The sequence below is a fragment of the Tetrahymena thermophila genome, assembly GCF_000189635.1.
Source record: "Tetrahymena thermophila SB210 genomic scaffold scf_8254395, whole genome shotgun sequence".
In the NCBI taxonomy this organism is placed as follows: domain Eukaryota; phylum Ciliophora; class Oligohymenophorea; order Hymenostomatida; family Tetrahymenidae; genus Tetrahymena; species Tetrahymena thermophila.
In genome coordinates, this window is record NW_002476178.1 from 65,582 (window position 1) to 79,574 (window position 13,993).

At 23.7% G+C, this 13,993-nt stretch overlaps 3 protein-coding genes across 3 annotated transcripts; all 3 read left to right on the forward strand. All coding sequences in view use genetic code 6, as the record gives it.

Moving 5' to 3' along the window:
- Positions 1-216: 216 nt before the first annotated feature.
- On the forward strand, positions 217-8,498 carry TTHERM_00455270 (hypothetical protein; the record flags this gene model as incomplete). Its single annotated transcript, XM_001024133.2, has 13 exons — positions 217-610; positions 663-1,090; positions 1,147-1,362; positions 1,410-1,550; positions 1,605-1,782; positions 1,840-2,033; positions 2,086-3,156; positions 3,855-4,024; positions 4,085-6,614; positions 6,982-7,209; positions 7,264-7,376; positions 7,424-7,790; positions 7,851-8,498. Exons 1-13 carry the CDS (start codon positions 292-294, stop codon positions 8,496-8,498), a joined length of 6,603 nt encoding a protein of 2,200 aa, XP_001024133.2. The 5' UTR covers positions 217-291.
- Positions 8,499-9,029: 531 nt separating this feature from the next.
- On the forward strand, positions 9,030-11,120 carry TTHERM_00455280 (outer dynein arm protein; the record flags this gene model as incomplete). The annotated part of the gene is made up of 10 exons (XM_001024134.3): positions 9,030-9,160; positions 9,249-9,402; positions 9,465-9,648; positions 9,699-9,784; positions 9,852-9,998; positions 10,063-10,217; positions 10,278-10,512; positions 10,572-10,683; positions 10,742-10,869; positions 10,950-11,120. The coding sequence occupies 10 exons, from the start codon at positions 9,030-9,032 to the stop codon at positions 11,118-11,120; spliced, it is 1,503 nt and encodes a 500-aa protein (XP_001024134.2).
- A 499-nt stretch (positions 11,121-11,619) lies between these two features.
- Positions 11,620-13,768, forward strand: TTHERM_00455290 (tetratricopeptide repeat protein; the record flags this gene model as incomplete). The annotated part of the gene is made up of 3 exons (XM_001024135.3): positions 11,620-12,609; positions 12,665-13,120; positions 13,184-13,768. The coding sequence occupies 3 exons, from the start codon at positions 11,620-11,622 to the stop codon at positions 13,766-13,768; spliced, it is 2,031 nt and encodes a 676-aa protein (XP_001024135.1).
- Positions 13,769-13,993: the final 225 nt, after the last annotated feature.

Consider the following 13,993-nt stretch of genomic DNA (forward strand, 5'->3'; position numbering starts at 1 on the left):
GTACTTATCTAAAAAGAAGAAATACTAAAAATGTGTTTTTAATAAAAAAAATTATTTATTAAGTTCTATCTTTTATTTATTTATTAAGAGTTTAATAAAATACATTTGAATTAGATATGCATTACTTTGAATTGTAATCGTTTTTAGAATTAAAAGCTTCGCATAAAGATACCTTTTTAATACTTAAAAAGCTTTCTGAATACATTTAATTTTATAAAAAAACCTATAAAAATTATTAAAATTTAGAAATACACTTAATTTATAAAACAAAGAATTTCAAATTTTTATAAAATGTCTGTTTAAAATCCATTTTTTAACAATGATTCTAGCGATGAAGCAGATAATAATAGTGTTGATAACAATGAAAATGAGGGAAGATAGTCAGTTGCTAATCCTTTTATGAAATAAAATAAATCAAAAAAGGATAAAAAAGATAGTGATGGTGAAGATGGAGATGACAAATTGTGTAGTGAAGATAGTGATGAACATGATAATAATAGCGAATAAGGAGAACAATAAGGCAAAAAATCGGTTAACTTTTAAATATTTAGTGATAAGAAAAACAAAGATTCTGAATCTGAATCAGATGAAGAATAAAATAACAAGCAAGGTATTACAATATATTACAAATTGAGATATTAAAACTTTTCTAAAAAAATTAGAAAGATAATCTGTAATGGCTAAAAAGTAAAAAGAATCAGATGATTAACATTCAGATAAATAAAGTGATGTAAAAATGATTAAAAAAATAAATTTTACTTTTAATAAATTTGTTTACATGTTTTAATGTTTTTGGTTGTTTGAATAATTATAAATTAGTATATTTAGATCAATTAAGAATATTATTTAAAAATATTTTTAAACAAAGAACGATGATAATTTACTTGGCTCCTCAGATGAAAGTGGTGATGAAAAAAAAGAATAATAAAAAAAAGAGAAATAGAAAAATAAGAAGGATAAAAAAGAGTAAACACATCTTAAGGTTGAAAATGAAAGGACATCATAAGGTTTAAAAATAAGTGCGATGATCAGAAAAGGAGCTGATTAAGAAGTTGATTTAAATAAACCAATATTAGAAGACTCTGATGAAGTATATTTTATTTGCTTTGGCTTTATAAGGCTAATTAATATTGCATAATATCATAGGAACAGCAATAATAATAAGAAAATAAATCAAGTAAAGTAATGAGCAATACTTAAATTGACGATAAACTTGCCTAGTTAACAGTAGAGGTATAGAGATTAACTGAAGAGAATAAGTTAAAGTTGAAAGAAATCGAAACTCTAACATATACAATTGATGATTTAAAAGAAGAGGTTGATCACTCAAAGGAAGAAAACTAAGATCTCACTACAAAACTTGTAAGTTATATTATATTCTAGATTTTATTTAAATACTTTTAAAATAGTAAGATCTTAACAAAGAACTTGAAAGTAAAAATAACGAATATACTTAGAATTTAGAATAAAAGGAGAAAGAAATTTAGCTGTAGCAAAAGCAAGCAGAAGAGACCACATCCTAACTTTAACTCCAAATTTAAACATTGAAAGTATATAATATTGATTCAAATATTTATATTTTCATTTTAATCATATTTCAATAGTAAAGTGCCAATCAGGAGAATTTGAATCTTAATGAGTAGTTTGAGGAAAAATTAAATAATATTAGGGAATAGGAATTGTAGAAATTCAAATTAGCAGAGGAAAATCATCTAATATAAATAGAATAAATAACAACCAAGCATAAAAAGGAAATATCAGAAATAGAGAGTAGTATAAAAAGTAATTAATTCATAATTTTGTATTCTCTTAATATCATTTATTTTACTTTTACAACAGAACTCACTTTAGACTCAAACAAAAGATACTAATAAATTGAAGAAGTTCATTTACTAAGCATCGAAAGTTTAAAGTAATAGCATATCAAGACAATTGAAGCTATGAAAGCTGAGCAATAAGAAAATGAAAAGTCAATAAGATAAAAATATGAAAAGCATTTAGATAGACTGTAGGACGAAATAAAAGCAATTTAAGTAAATAAATTAATTTATAATTGTTTTTAATAAAAAATCTCTTTTAATAAAGGAAGCTAATCAAAAACTTAACTCTGAACAAGAAAATAAAATTTCAAATCTTGAAGGATAGATTAAAGATCTTGAAAAGAGCAAGAATAAGTAAAACGAAGAAATAAAATAGCTGAAAAATAAATTAAATGAAAAGAATGAAAAGTTTGATATTATGAGCACTAGTATAGTTTCTACAGAGTCTTTAAGTGTGAGAGATAGTGATCTCAAGACAACAGAATATATTAAAAAGATTAAGATATTAGAGGAATAAATAAAGGACTATGTTGAAACAATCAAAGATAAAAATGAAATTATATAGGCTAAGAGTAATCTTATAGAAGAGAAAAATAAAGTTATATAAATGAATGACATACTAATTGCAGAAAATGAAGAATTAATGAAAAGCAACACAGATAAAATTGAAGAACTTGACGAGCAGATTCTAGAAAAAGATAAAAAAATACTCCAACTAGAAATAGATCTAGATAATGTTAAAAAGGGATTTGAGAAGGTCTTATAACAAAATACAGATATGTATATGAATTAAAAGTCTGATACACTTAGCCAATTGGAAAATCTTACAAATAAGATCTAAGAGTAGTCAAATGAACTTGATGAAAAGCTTGATGAAATTGCTGATTTAAATAACACAATCCTCGATAAAGATAAAATTATTAGAACTTATAAAGAAAAAATAGATTAATATGAAGCTGATTTAAAATAAAATAAAGAGCAAATAACTTCTAAAACTTTAGAAATTGAGAAATTAACAGAATAAATAGGATTCCTCGAATTAGAAAACGAACGATTCTAATAAGTGCTTGCTCATACTTAAGTGGAAAGGATGAGTATAAAGCATGAATTTGATAAAGATACTGAGTTATTGTAGCAGTAATTGAAATCTGCTATGGGTGAATACATCAAAAAAATAGAGATGAAAGACTTCGAAATACAAGGCTAGGCAGAGCAGATAAATAACCTAGTTATCTAGATGAATACTCATTAAGAAGAAATTACCAAAAAGAATTAGATAATTGAAGATCTAAACAATGACATTAGTAGGCTATCAAATATTTAAAAATCTTAACTGGTAATTTTATTTATTTTTGTTAAATTTAATAATTGAACTACATACATATAAATTTACCATCTTTTTGATCTAGATAACTTTTGAGTTTATTTTTATCTTTGAAAATGTTAAATTGCACTATAAACAATTATTATTTATTTTTAGATGACTTTTTCTTTTGAAAATATTTGCATTAAAGTGAGATACTTTAATTAATTAAAACTCTTTTTACCTATTTTTTAATAAACTAAAAAATGCAACAAAAAAAAGAGAAAAATTAATAGTAAAATATTCAATTTAATAAATATGAAGGTAAAGTCAAATCAACTTTTTTAAATAAACAAGTCTATATTCTGTAGAAATAACTTTAAAAAATATTTTTTTAAGAAGTTTGGTTTGAAATTTGTTTTTAAAAATTTAACTGAATTATTTTAAATGAAATTATTGGTTTTATCTTAAGCTTAGAAAAGGGTCTATTAAGTTTAGTGTTAAATAAGTATATTAAATGAGTTCTGTTTATCAAACAACTAAAATGAATAAATTTTGAAGATGGTTCCTAAGAGACTAATTTATCGTTTATACAAACTGTAGGCGTATAATTAACTTAATTTACCTTATAGATAGTAAGTTAAGTTAATTTAAAATATGTATCAAAAATTTCAAGATTGAAAAGATGGTTTTATAAAACTAGAAATTAAAAGTTCAATTTAATATTTTAGGAAGAAATTAATACTTACACTCAAGAAATTGAGACTTTAAAAGAAAACTTGAAAAAAGAAGAACTAAAGTCTTAAGATTTAGAAGAGTCTAAGAAGAATTAAGAAGATTAAATTAAATAATAAGAATAGAATATCAAAGAATTGCATGAGTAAATAAATTAAAAAGAGGAGTAAATAGATTCATTTTAATTAAATTAAAATCTTAAAATAAAATTATTTAATAAAATTAGAAAGCTAAAAGAAATAGAGAAGAGATAAGAAGAAATTAATACAGAAATACAAAATTTAAAAGATGAAAAAGAAAAACTAACTCAAAGTATTGAAGAAGATAAGAAGGTTATCGAAGAGTTGAATAAATCTATTTCATAAAAAGATGATGAACTAAAAGAAATTTAACAATAATGTGTAAATCTTAAATAAAAGATTGAAGAATTGGAAAAAGATGTATCTGATAAAACAAGCGAAATAAATTAGCTCAACGATTTAATAAAAAATCATTAAGAGAAAATAGATTAGCAAGAAGATTCCCTTTAATCAAAAGAAAAAACAATAGAAGAGACTAAGGAAGAACTTAAAAAAAAAATAGAAGTAATTGAAAAATTACACGAATAATTTAATGAAACAAACTAAACCCTTGGATAAAGAGCCTAAGAAATAGAATAAATCATAGAGAATAAACAGTAAAAAGAAAAAGAACTGTAAGAAAAATAAAATAAAATCGATGAAAAATAGAAAATTATTGAAGAAAAAGAAGAAATTATTAAAGAAAATGAACAAAAATTAAAATAAGCAAATGAATAATTGGAGGAGAATTAAAATGCTATAAATAAATTATCAGAGTAATAAACTTAGAGTGAAGCTGAAATTAAATAACTCTAAGAAAAACTCAAAGATACAGAAGAATTATTAGCATCTGCTAAGGAAAATCTCTAAAACTCTTAAAAAGAATTAGAGCAATCTCAAGAATCTTTAAGTTAAAAATAAAAATTATATGATGAAGAACACGAATTAGTATAAAAAAAAGCTGAATAAATTACTAATTTGGAAAAGGAGATAAGTAAATTAAATGAAGATCTTGAGAGTTTGAAACAGGAGCATAAATCTTTTATTGAGAATACTAATAAATCTCATCAAGAATAGATTGATTCATTGAACTAATAAATTAACTAATTTAAATAAAATATTTCAGAAAATTAAAAACAAATTGATTAATTAAACTCAGAGTCGAGCTAGAAATCAAACTAAATATCAGATAAAAATGAAGAAATTTAATAGCTTAAAGGAAAAATTGAAACTTTAAACGAAGATCTTAATTCATAAAAGAAAACTGCTGATGAACTCAAAATATAATTAACAGCTTAGCAAGAAAATAGCAAAGAAATTAAAAATATGTTATAATAAACTGAGTCTTAAAGAGATAAGCTTATGGATAATCTTAATTCTAAAGATTCATAAACAGCTTAGTTGAATTAAAAGCTTGGCACATTAGAATCACAAAATGAACAATAAATTAAGAAAATATCTTCATAAAAAGAAAAGATTAAATAACTGAAGGCTTCTCTAGAATAAAACAACCTTGAAATTTAATCTATAAATAAACAACTCGAGCAAACTAAATAGGATTTATAAAAAGAATAAAACAAATACGAAAATACATCAGGCCAACAATCTTCCACTATCGAATAATTAAAATCTAAAATAGCAGAACTTGAATAAGCAAAATCTTAAAACGAATAAACAATTAGCTCTGAGAAATAAAAGAATAGTTAATTAGAGAAGGACTAGAATAGCATCAAGGAAGATCTGCAAACGCTTTAATAAACTTTAAAGGAAAAATAAAATGAATTAAAAAATTTATCCTCTGAAATTGAAAAGTTTAAAGAAGAAGGCAAAAGCTCAAAATAATAGATTGACGAATTAAGCAAATCTAATGAAGAAAATTTAAGCTAAATTAATAGCTTGAATATACAGATTTAAGTTTTCAGTGAGCAAAATGAAACTATTTCTGCAGAACTAACTAAGAAAGATTAAACTATTTCTAAGCTAAATGAATAAAATTCATAATTTGAAATAGATATTAAAACTTTGTAAATGAAGATAAGAGAGCAAAGTGAGTAAATGAATGAAGAAAAGGAATTTTAGGAAAAAAAGATTTAACAATTAAATTCAACAATAGATCAGCTCAAACTATAAATTAAGAGTTAGGTAGAAACAATTAATGCAAAACTCAAAGAAAAAATTTAAGAAAGTGAGAATGCTTTTGATGAATTAGATACTACTAAAACTGAACTATTAAAGCTTCAAGATATTATTGATGGCCAAAGATCACAAATAATTACATTATAAAATGAACTGGAAAAATTAAACTAGCTAAATTCCTAGTTACTTGAAGAAAAAATGAAAGCTGAGTCATATCATGTTAAAATTTAAAACTAAGAAGAAAAGATAAAAAGCAATGCTGAAATGATATAAGTATTACAAGAAAAGCTAAAAACATCTGAATAATAAGCAAATCTTTTAAAGCAGTAACTTAAAAACAAACAGTATTAAGAAGACGACCAATAAAGAGAAACAAGAAAATCAGTTAGTTTCCTCACCTCCTAAGCTGAAATGAATAAATACTAATTAGATAACCAAAAATAAAAATGGGATTAATAAGAAGCTGAATATAAAATAAAAATAAACAGCTTAAATGCATAAATATAATAACTGATCGAAGAGAAGCAAAGCAATATTGACATGAAAAAGTCATTTATGAAGGTCAAAATCAAAAATATTTTATTAAAATTTTTGGCTCATTAAATTTTGAGAAATTAGAATCACTTTAAAATTTCCAAATTAAATTTTTCATTATTTATTCAGTGCAATTTGACAATAAATTTAACCAATCTAACAAATATTTTGATAAATAATGCTTAAGAAAATTAAAATAGGTTATCAAAATTTCAATTCAGATAAATTAAAATTCAGTTGAAAAATAATATTTTTAATTATAATATAAAAAAATTTTTATAAAAATAAATTTCTACAAAAAATAAATTATTTTTTAAATTAATTTTTAACTTCTTTTTATAAAAAAGATGGCCATTTTCAATGAGTTTAATATTAAATTTTAATATTTAAATAGGAAAGAGAATCTGTTGTAGTTGATAAAGAGAAAGCTTTGAGGGATTTAAAATAACTTTATGCTTAAAGTAGAAAAAATGAAGAGAGCTTAGAATAAAAAATATCAGAAATGGAAAAGGTTATCCTAAATATGAACTAAGAAATAGAAAGTTTAAGGACACAACTCATAAGAGCAAATCAATAAATAGAGTAAATGGCATATGCAAGAAAATATGAAGCATCTTAATATGTAAAATTTAATTAATTTTTACTATTTTCAAGTGTTTTTATAAAAATCAAATAGAAACATTTGCTGCAAGGGGAAATGCAATCTACTGTTTAGGCAGATTTAAGGTCAGCCAATTTATCTAAGGCTTTACAGCAAGAATCTTTACCAACTTTAAATAATATTTAGAAGTAAGTATATTTATTATCTTAAACTAGCTAAATGTAAAATTTAACAGATAAGGAAGCAATATGGGAGAACTAAATTTGAGTTAGATAAATCACTCTTTTACTTAAAAGGATGCAGAAGATGACAACATAATGCTTGCAGATTTAGCTAATGAAATTTTATCACTCATATAACAAGGTGATTAATAAAATAATGAAGCTAATTTAAAATAAAGTGCCTCTGTGGGAGGAGAAATAGCTAACTCTTCTCAGTTTGTTACATTTACACCTGAAGATGAGAATCAAATTTTATCAAGTTTATCAAAGATAAAGAATATAATAGCATAAAAATTATCTCAAGATTTAGTTAATTTATAATCAAAGAATAGCGAATCAAACAGAGCTCAGTTAAGAAAGCATCTATTAATTATTATTAAAGTATAAAATATTATTCACTAATGGTTATATATTACATTTTTTATTTAAAATAATATCAAGGAATTAAATAATCTTAACCAATAATATGGATTAGATAGATGGAAGAAAGTTAGAGGAGGATAAGCTGACAAAATTAATCTATAAACAAAAGCAATAGATGAATTTATTTAACAATTTTCAAGAGTTTTAATCACTTTAGAAAGTAAAAATAATACAAGTGACTCAAGTTTTACAGTCTATGCAGAATCCACTTCTTCTCGTTAAGAGTTTTTGAAAGTAAAGAACTCATCAAGATTAGATGACTTGATTAGAGCAATGGAGCTCCAAGGTTTTTCTGAACAGCTGCCTAACTACTAAAGATCAAAAACAAGTAGTGAAATTCAACAAAATTTGAAAGGAATAATTTAGGAGTTAGTTAAGTAGAAAAAAAGTATTATTTTAAGCTCGATTGAAGTAACTCTTGTCTTAATGAGCACTGAATCGACTCAAGAGGGTATGCAGAAGTAAATAAATGATGTACTGACAAAAATTCCTGAATCTGAAAAATGGAAAAGAATATTATCCATTTTACTTAACAGATATGCATTTGCTTGCATTCAATCAAAGGTCCCTGGATAGATATTAGATTAAGTTAATATAGTTCCTGCTATAAACCCATATAATTATAACTATCTCTTATGCTCTGATAATAAATTTTTATTTAGTTGATCAGATAATTATTCATTTATTTAAATGTTTCAAACTGTGGTAGATATTTGAATTAATGCAGTATTAAAAATTCAATACTTATAAAAATTAAAATTTTCATCATAATATTTTGATTAATTAATTATTGAATAGCTTCATTTAACATTTTTGAATATTTTATTCTACTTTTGTATCAATTAAACCAAAATTTTAACTTGTTAATGTAAATTAATTTATTACAAGTAGATAATTCAAAATTCTAATTTTCTTTGGATTATAAGCAGCAAATATTGATTAAATATACACAAACAATCCAAACCACAAATTTATTTTAATAGTAATTATAATATATTTATTTACTCCCTTAGTGTTATGTATGGAGCCAAAGTATTTATTTGATTTCAACGAAAAGTTATTTTCATATATATATTTTAACAAACAGATAAACAAACAATCAAAAAAAAGCAAAAGATAACGAAGTTTAATATTTAGATAAATTAATTAAATTGATCATCTAATAAATAAATAATAAATCAAGCACAAACAATAAAAATGTCAAGGTCAAGCAATAGGTCATTCTCATACTCTGACAGAAATAATAAGAGTATGAATATGGAAAGTGATGTTGTAACTATGTAGAGAGAAATTGATACCTATACACGTAAATTAGAGCTGGAAAAAAAGTAAGTTTTTTCATGTTATTTTAAGATTGCTAATTTGAGCTATTGATAACATTTTAAACTAAAAATTTATTTTAATTTAATATGAAAGGCGTTTATATAGTATAAGTCATATGATCAATTAAGTTAATAAGGAAAGCGAAGAAAGAAAAGAAAGAATAAAAGAAATGAAAAAAATATAAGAAAACTCTAAAAACAAATAAGCAACAAGCCATATGGTAACACTTAAAAAAGCCATCGATTAAGTAAATAAAATTGGTAAATAGAAAAAAATCAATTTAAAGTTTGTAAAATTTGAAATTTAAAGTACGAGAAGAGAAAAGACCATGCATTAGACAGTGTTGAAAAAGTAAAGCTTGAAATAGATAATTTAAGAAAATAAAGAATGCTCTGTATAGAGTAAATTGATAACTTATAAAAAGAGATTGAAAAATCATACAATCAAACTGAATAGTTAGCTGAAGAAAATGATAGAAAAGCTTAAAAATCAGGTAAATTAAATTTTGAAAACAAAAAAATTATCTTGATAAAATATTAAAAGTAATGAATTAGTAATAAATGTATGACCTTAGATAAAAGAATGATATGGATAAAGAAACTTATTAAAAAGAATTAGATTCACTTCAGGTATTATTGAAATACAAAAAATGGCAAAAAATTGGAACTTAAATATACTTTTTAACAATTTTATCAGTATAGAATGAAGGAAGAGAAAGTAAGGAGAGAGAGACTAAATAAAAGTATGAATACTCATAATAGAATCGAAAGGTCAGGAGATGTATTAATAGATACTTTCGATACCTCTGGAGTCCTCAAAAGAAGACTTTAGAAAATAATTTATGTAAATCTTTTTTTATTTGAATGGTTATTAAAAGCAGTTAAATTTACTTATTTACCAAAAAAAGAAAAATAAAGAAAAAGTTAGGCTTATTGACTAATATATTAGAAATATGACAATAATAGATGATGCTTTTAATTAAATCAAAGAAACTACTGGTATAACAGATATAGTCGAAATTTAAAATACATTTATCAAATCTGAAGAGCAAAACTATTCATTGTAACAAATAAATTTATTTTTTCAATAAATAAGTAAGTAATAATTTATTCATATCAACAGACTAACTTATGTAGATGTCTTAAATCAATAAATCGACCATATGAAAGACTAAAATAATGAAATTAGTTAAAAGATAGAAGAGTAAGAAAAAGAAAATGTAGACAAGAAGAGAGTTTTGCTTTCAACACCTGATGATGAAAAATTTAGAAAAAAAGTTGAAAGTATGTTAAAAGTTAAGTAAAACAGTGCAAATGAATTTTAATCTTTTTTAGATAAGATATGTCCATAATTAGAAGTAAACTTCTTAACAAAACAATTTTTAATTAATATAAAATTTATTTTTTTCTTTGAAAGAAACTGCTAGTAAGATTTGCTGGTAGCAAATTCAATGTAATCGATTCAAAGAAGGAATTTGAATTTTAAAATGGATTAATTTTAAATGAGAGCACCCTTGACTATTATCTATGTAATTATTTAAAATATTCAAGGATTATTTTTGTAATATGTTTTATTTATTTATTAAGCTGATCTTGAATCGTTTATCACTGAATAGCTTTTATACTTAGCTAAGAAAAATGACCTACCAGTCATATTGACCAGTACACTGCAAACTGATGAAATACCAGTTAAAGAATTCAAACAAAAAATAACAGTAAAAAAATATTTATTAAATTATTTTATTTATTATAGGAAATTTTTCTAAAAAAATTTTAATTTTAATTTAATAAACAGCAAAGTGTTAACTACAACCCTAACAAAGATTAAACTTTGGACGAATAGGAAGTTCATTCTACTTTGATGAATAAGAATAAATTCACTAAAATAGCAGAAGACTTTTTAGATAAAAAAAAGTAGAATCACCATATTCCTAGCTAAAATTAAAGATCATAAAAAAAGCAATGAGATCTATTGAAAAAATAGAATTAAATTTAATTGAAAAATAAAATAATTATAATAAATAATTAGTAGAACTGTTGTATATATCTTCCATTTATCTGCCTATATTGAATTTAACTATAATTATAATTGCTCAATCGAATCATTTGAATCATTTGTTTTCATTTTTAATTTTTGCTAATTTTTTTTGTTAAGATTAAAGAATAAATAATTAGTAAATAAATACATTTTGGTTTGGATTCTGTATTTAGAATTAATTGGATAAGAATTCATGTAACCTTTTTTAGTTGGCTTGGATATATTAATAAAATTTAATTCTATTTAAAAGTTTAAGTATTTAAATGCAATTAAAATAGCTCAAATAAAAAGTTCTAATTAATATTCTTATGTTAAAAAGAGTGGCTGTACTTAATTAAATTATTAAATTGATATTAATAAATCATAAAGAAAACAAATTTAATTACTAAATATTTAAAGTTAAAAAACATTTTGTAATCGCACTTAAATGAATAAAGAATTAGAAAAGGTTTTAGGGGAGTTGTAGGAATAAGAGAAGAAACCACCCAAAGAATATTCTAAGGAAAAGGTTATTCAATTAGTAAAGCAATTAAGCAAATTATATGGAGAGTGCAAGGATTATCCAAAATAATATGAACAAGTTTTGAGATTACTAGAATATTATGGCAGTTAGTATCCGGATAAAGATCCAAGACTGCTGCCTTACTATGAATAAATCTTGGAACTCATAGAGTTATAGCCTTAAATGCCTAATTAATTGAAGCAAATTCTCTATTATAAAAACAAAATAGTAGTAGTCTACTAAGAAAGAAATAAGGAAATGAAAGATAAAAGATCAGATAAAGAATATATAGATGAGGCTATAATAGCTAGTACTTATACTTAGATAGCTAAATTATACATATAAATTGAAAATGACTATCAGAAGGCTATAGAAAGCATCGAAACTGCTATTTTTCACTTTTAAAAGAAATATGGGGAAGAACATCAAATTATTGCATAGTCTTTATTTTAAATTAGTAAATATTATATTGAGTTGATGGATTTGGAAACAGCCCATACATATGCTGATAAAAGCTATAAAATGATGAAAAAAACTGCAGGAAATGATAATAGAGAAACAGCTTTATGTGTTTCAAATCTTGCAAAAATTTAAAGATTGAGAGAAAATTATAATGAAGCTGTTTAAGAAGAAAGAAGAGCTTTAGAAATTTTTGAGAAATATCACAGGAATAAAGCACATTCTGATATTGCCGATGCTTTAATAAGGTTAGCAGAGCTATATGAGATCACTGAGGAGTATGAAAAGGCATTCGAGTTATAAGAAAAATCACTTTCTATGAATAGAAAACTTCATGGATAAGAAAACATTCCTGTTGCTAATTCTCTAATTGGTATTGCTAAGTCTTTATCCCACTTATAAAATCATGATGAAGCAATGAAATACGCAGAGGCTTCAGTGCATATGTTAAAAAATGTAATAAATGATATATGGTAAATGATAAAAGTAAACTTATTTTTTAAACAACTAGGTAACTGGTGAAAATTCACTTGATTATGCTTATGGCATGAGAGATTTAACTGAAATCTACTTTGCAGGCAATTATTTTGTTGAAGCATCTTAGAAGTAGCAAATCATTATTTAAATATTCAAAAACCACAATCAAATTTCAGATGTTGTATAGATGCTTTGTAAGTATGCTAGCACTATTGAAAAGTTAGAATTATACGACTAGTAAATTGAAGCAATTAAGGAAGCACTTTTTTATTTAAAGCAAATTTCACCCGAAAATGATATTAAAGTATCAACTTTGGTTCATAACTTAGCTCATCTCCTCTGTCATCATAACAAAATTGAGGAAGCTATTTAATATGGATTTGAAGCTCTATAGTTAAGAATTAACATCTTTGGGAAAAATACTACTAATGTAGCATCAACATACGAAGTGCTTTCTATGATCTTCCAAAAGGCAAACGATTTTTTGAAAGTAAGGAATAATTTTTGATATTTTTTAAAAGCATTTATTTTATAAATTTTTTATATTAAAAAGTCTGAAGAATGCTTAGAAGAAGCAATAAATATTTATTCTGTACTTTGTGAAGAGAGAGGAGCACACCCTGAGTGGGCAAGATTGCTTGATAATTTAGCAGAGGTTTAAAGTGAATTAGGAGAGTATTTGCAAGCTATTGAAACTTAAAATAAGTCATTAGAAATGATTGAATCTTTATTTTCAAACTAACACCCACTTTATGCATCTGGATTAGTCAATTTGTCTGCCTACTACTTGGAAATGAATAAACCTGAGAAATCTCTGGAATTAATACTTTAAGGGATTAAGCTTTTAGCTAATGAATATGGAGAAGACGATATTAATTTAGCAGATCCTTATGAGCTTTTAAGTAAAATATATACATAGCTAGGATACATGGGATTAGCAACAGATTATCAATATAAAAGTATGGAAATAAATAAAAGGTTTATGGGAGAAAGGCACGAAGTAGTATAATAAAATATGTTAAACTTAGCAGAAATATATCACAGACAAAGAAGATACAAAGAATCTAAGATAATTAAAGATAAAGTTAAAATTATAAATTCAAACATGTTTTTTATTACTCCTTAAAAAAGAATTTGAGAAAATATTTTTAAAGTATATATCTATCTACCTAAATTTATGTTAGAAATATGTATCGTATCTGGTTGGTATAAATAAATAAATAAATTACGGATTATTCTTAATCTAATTTTAAATTAATTTTTAATTAAAGCTAATCAAAATTCGATTTCTGGTGAATGCTCTAAAAAATTTATTTCAAAAGATTGAAAGATTTGCATGCGTGTGTTTAAATATGTGTTGATT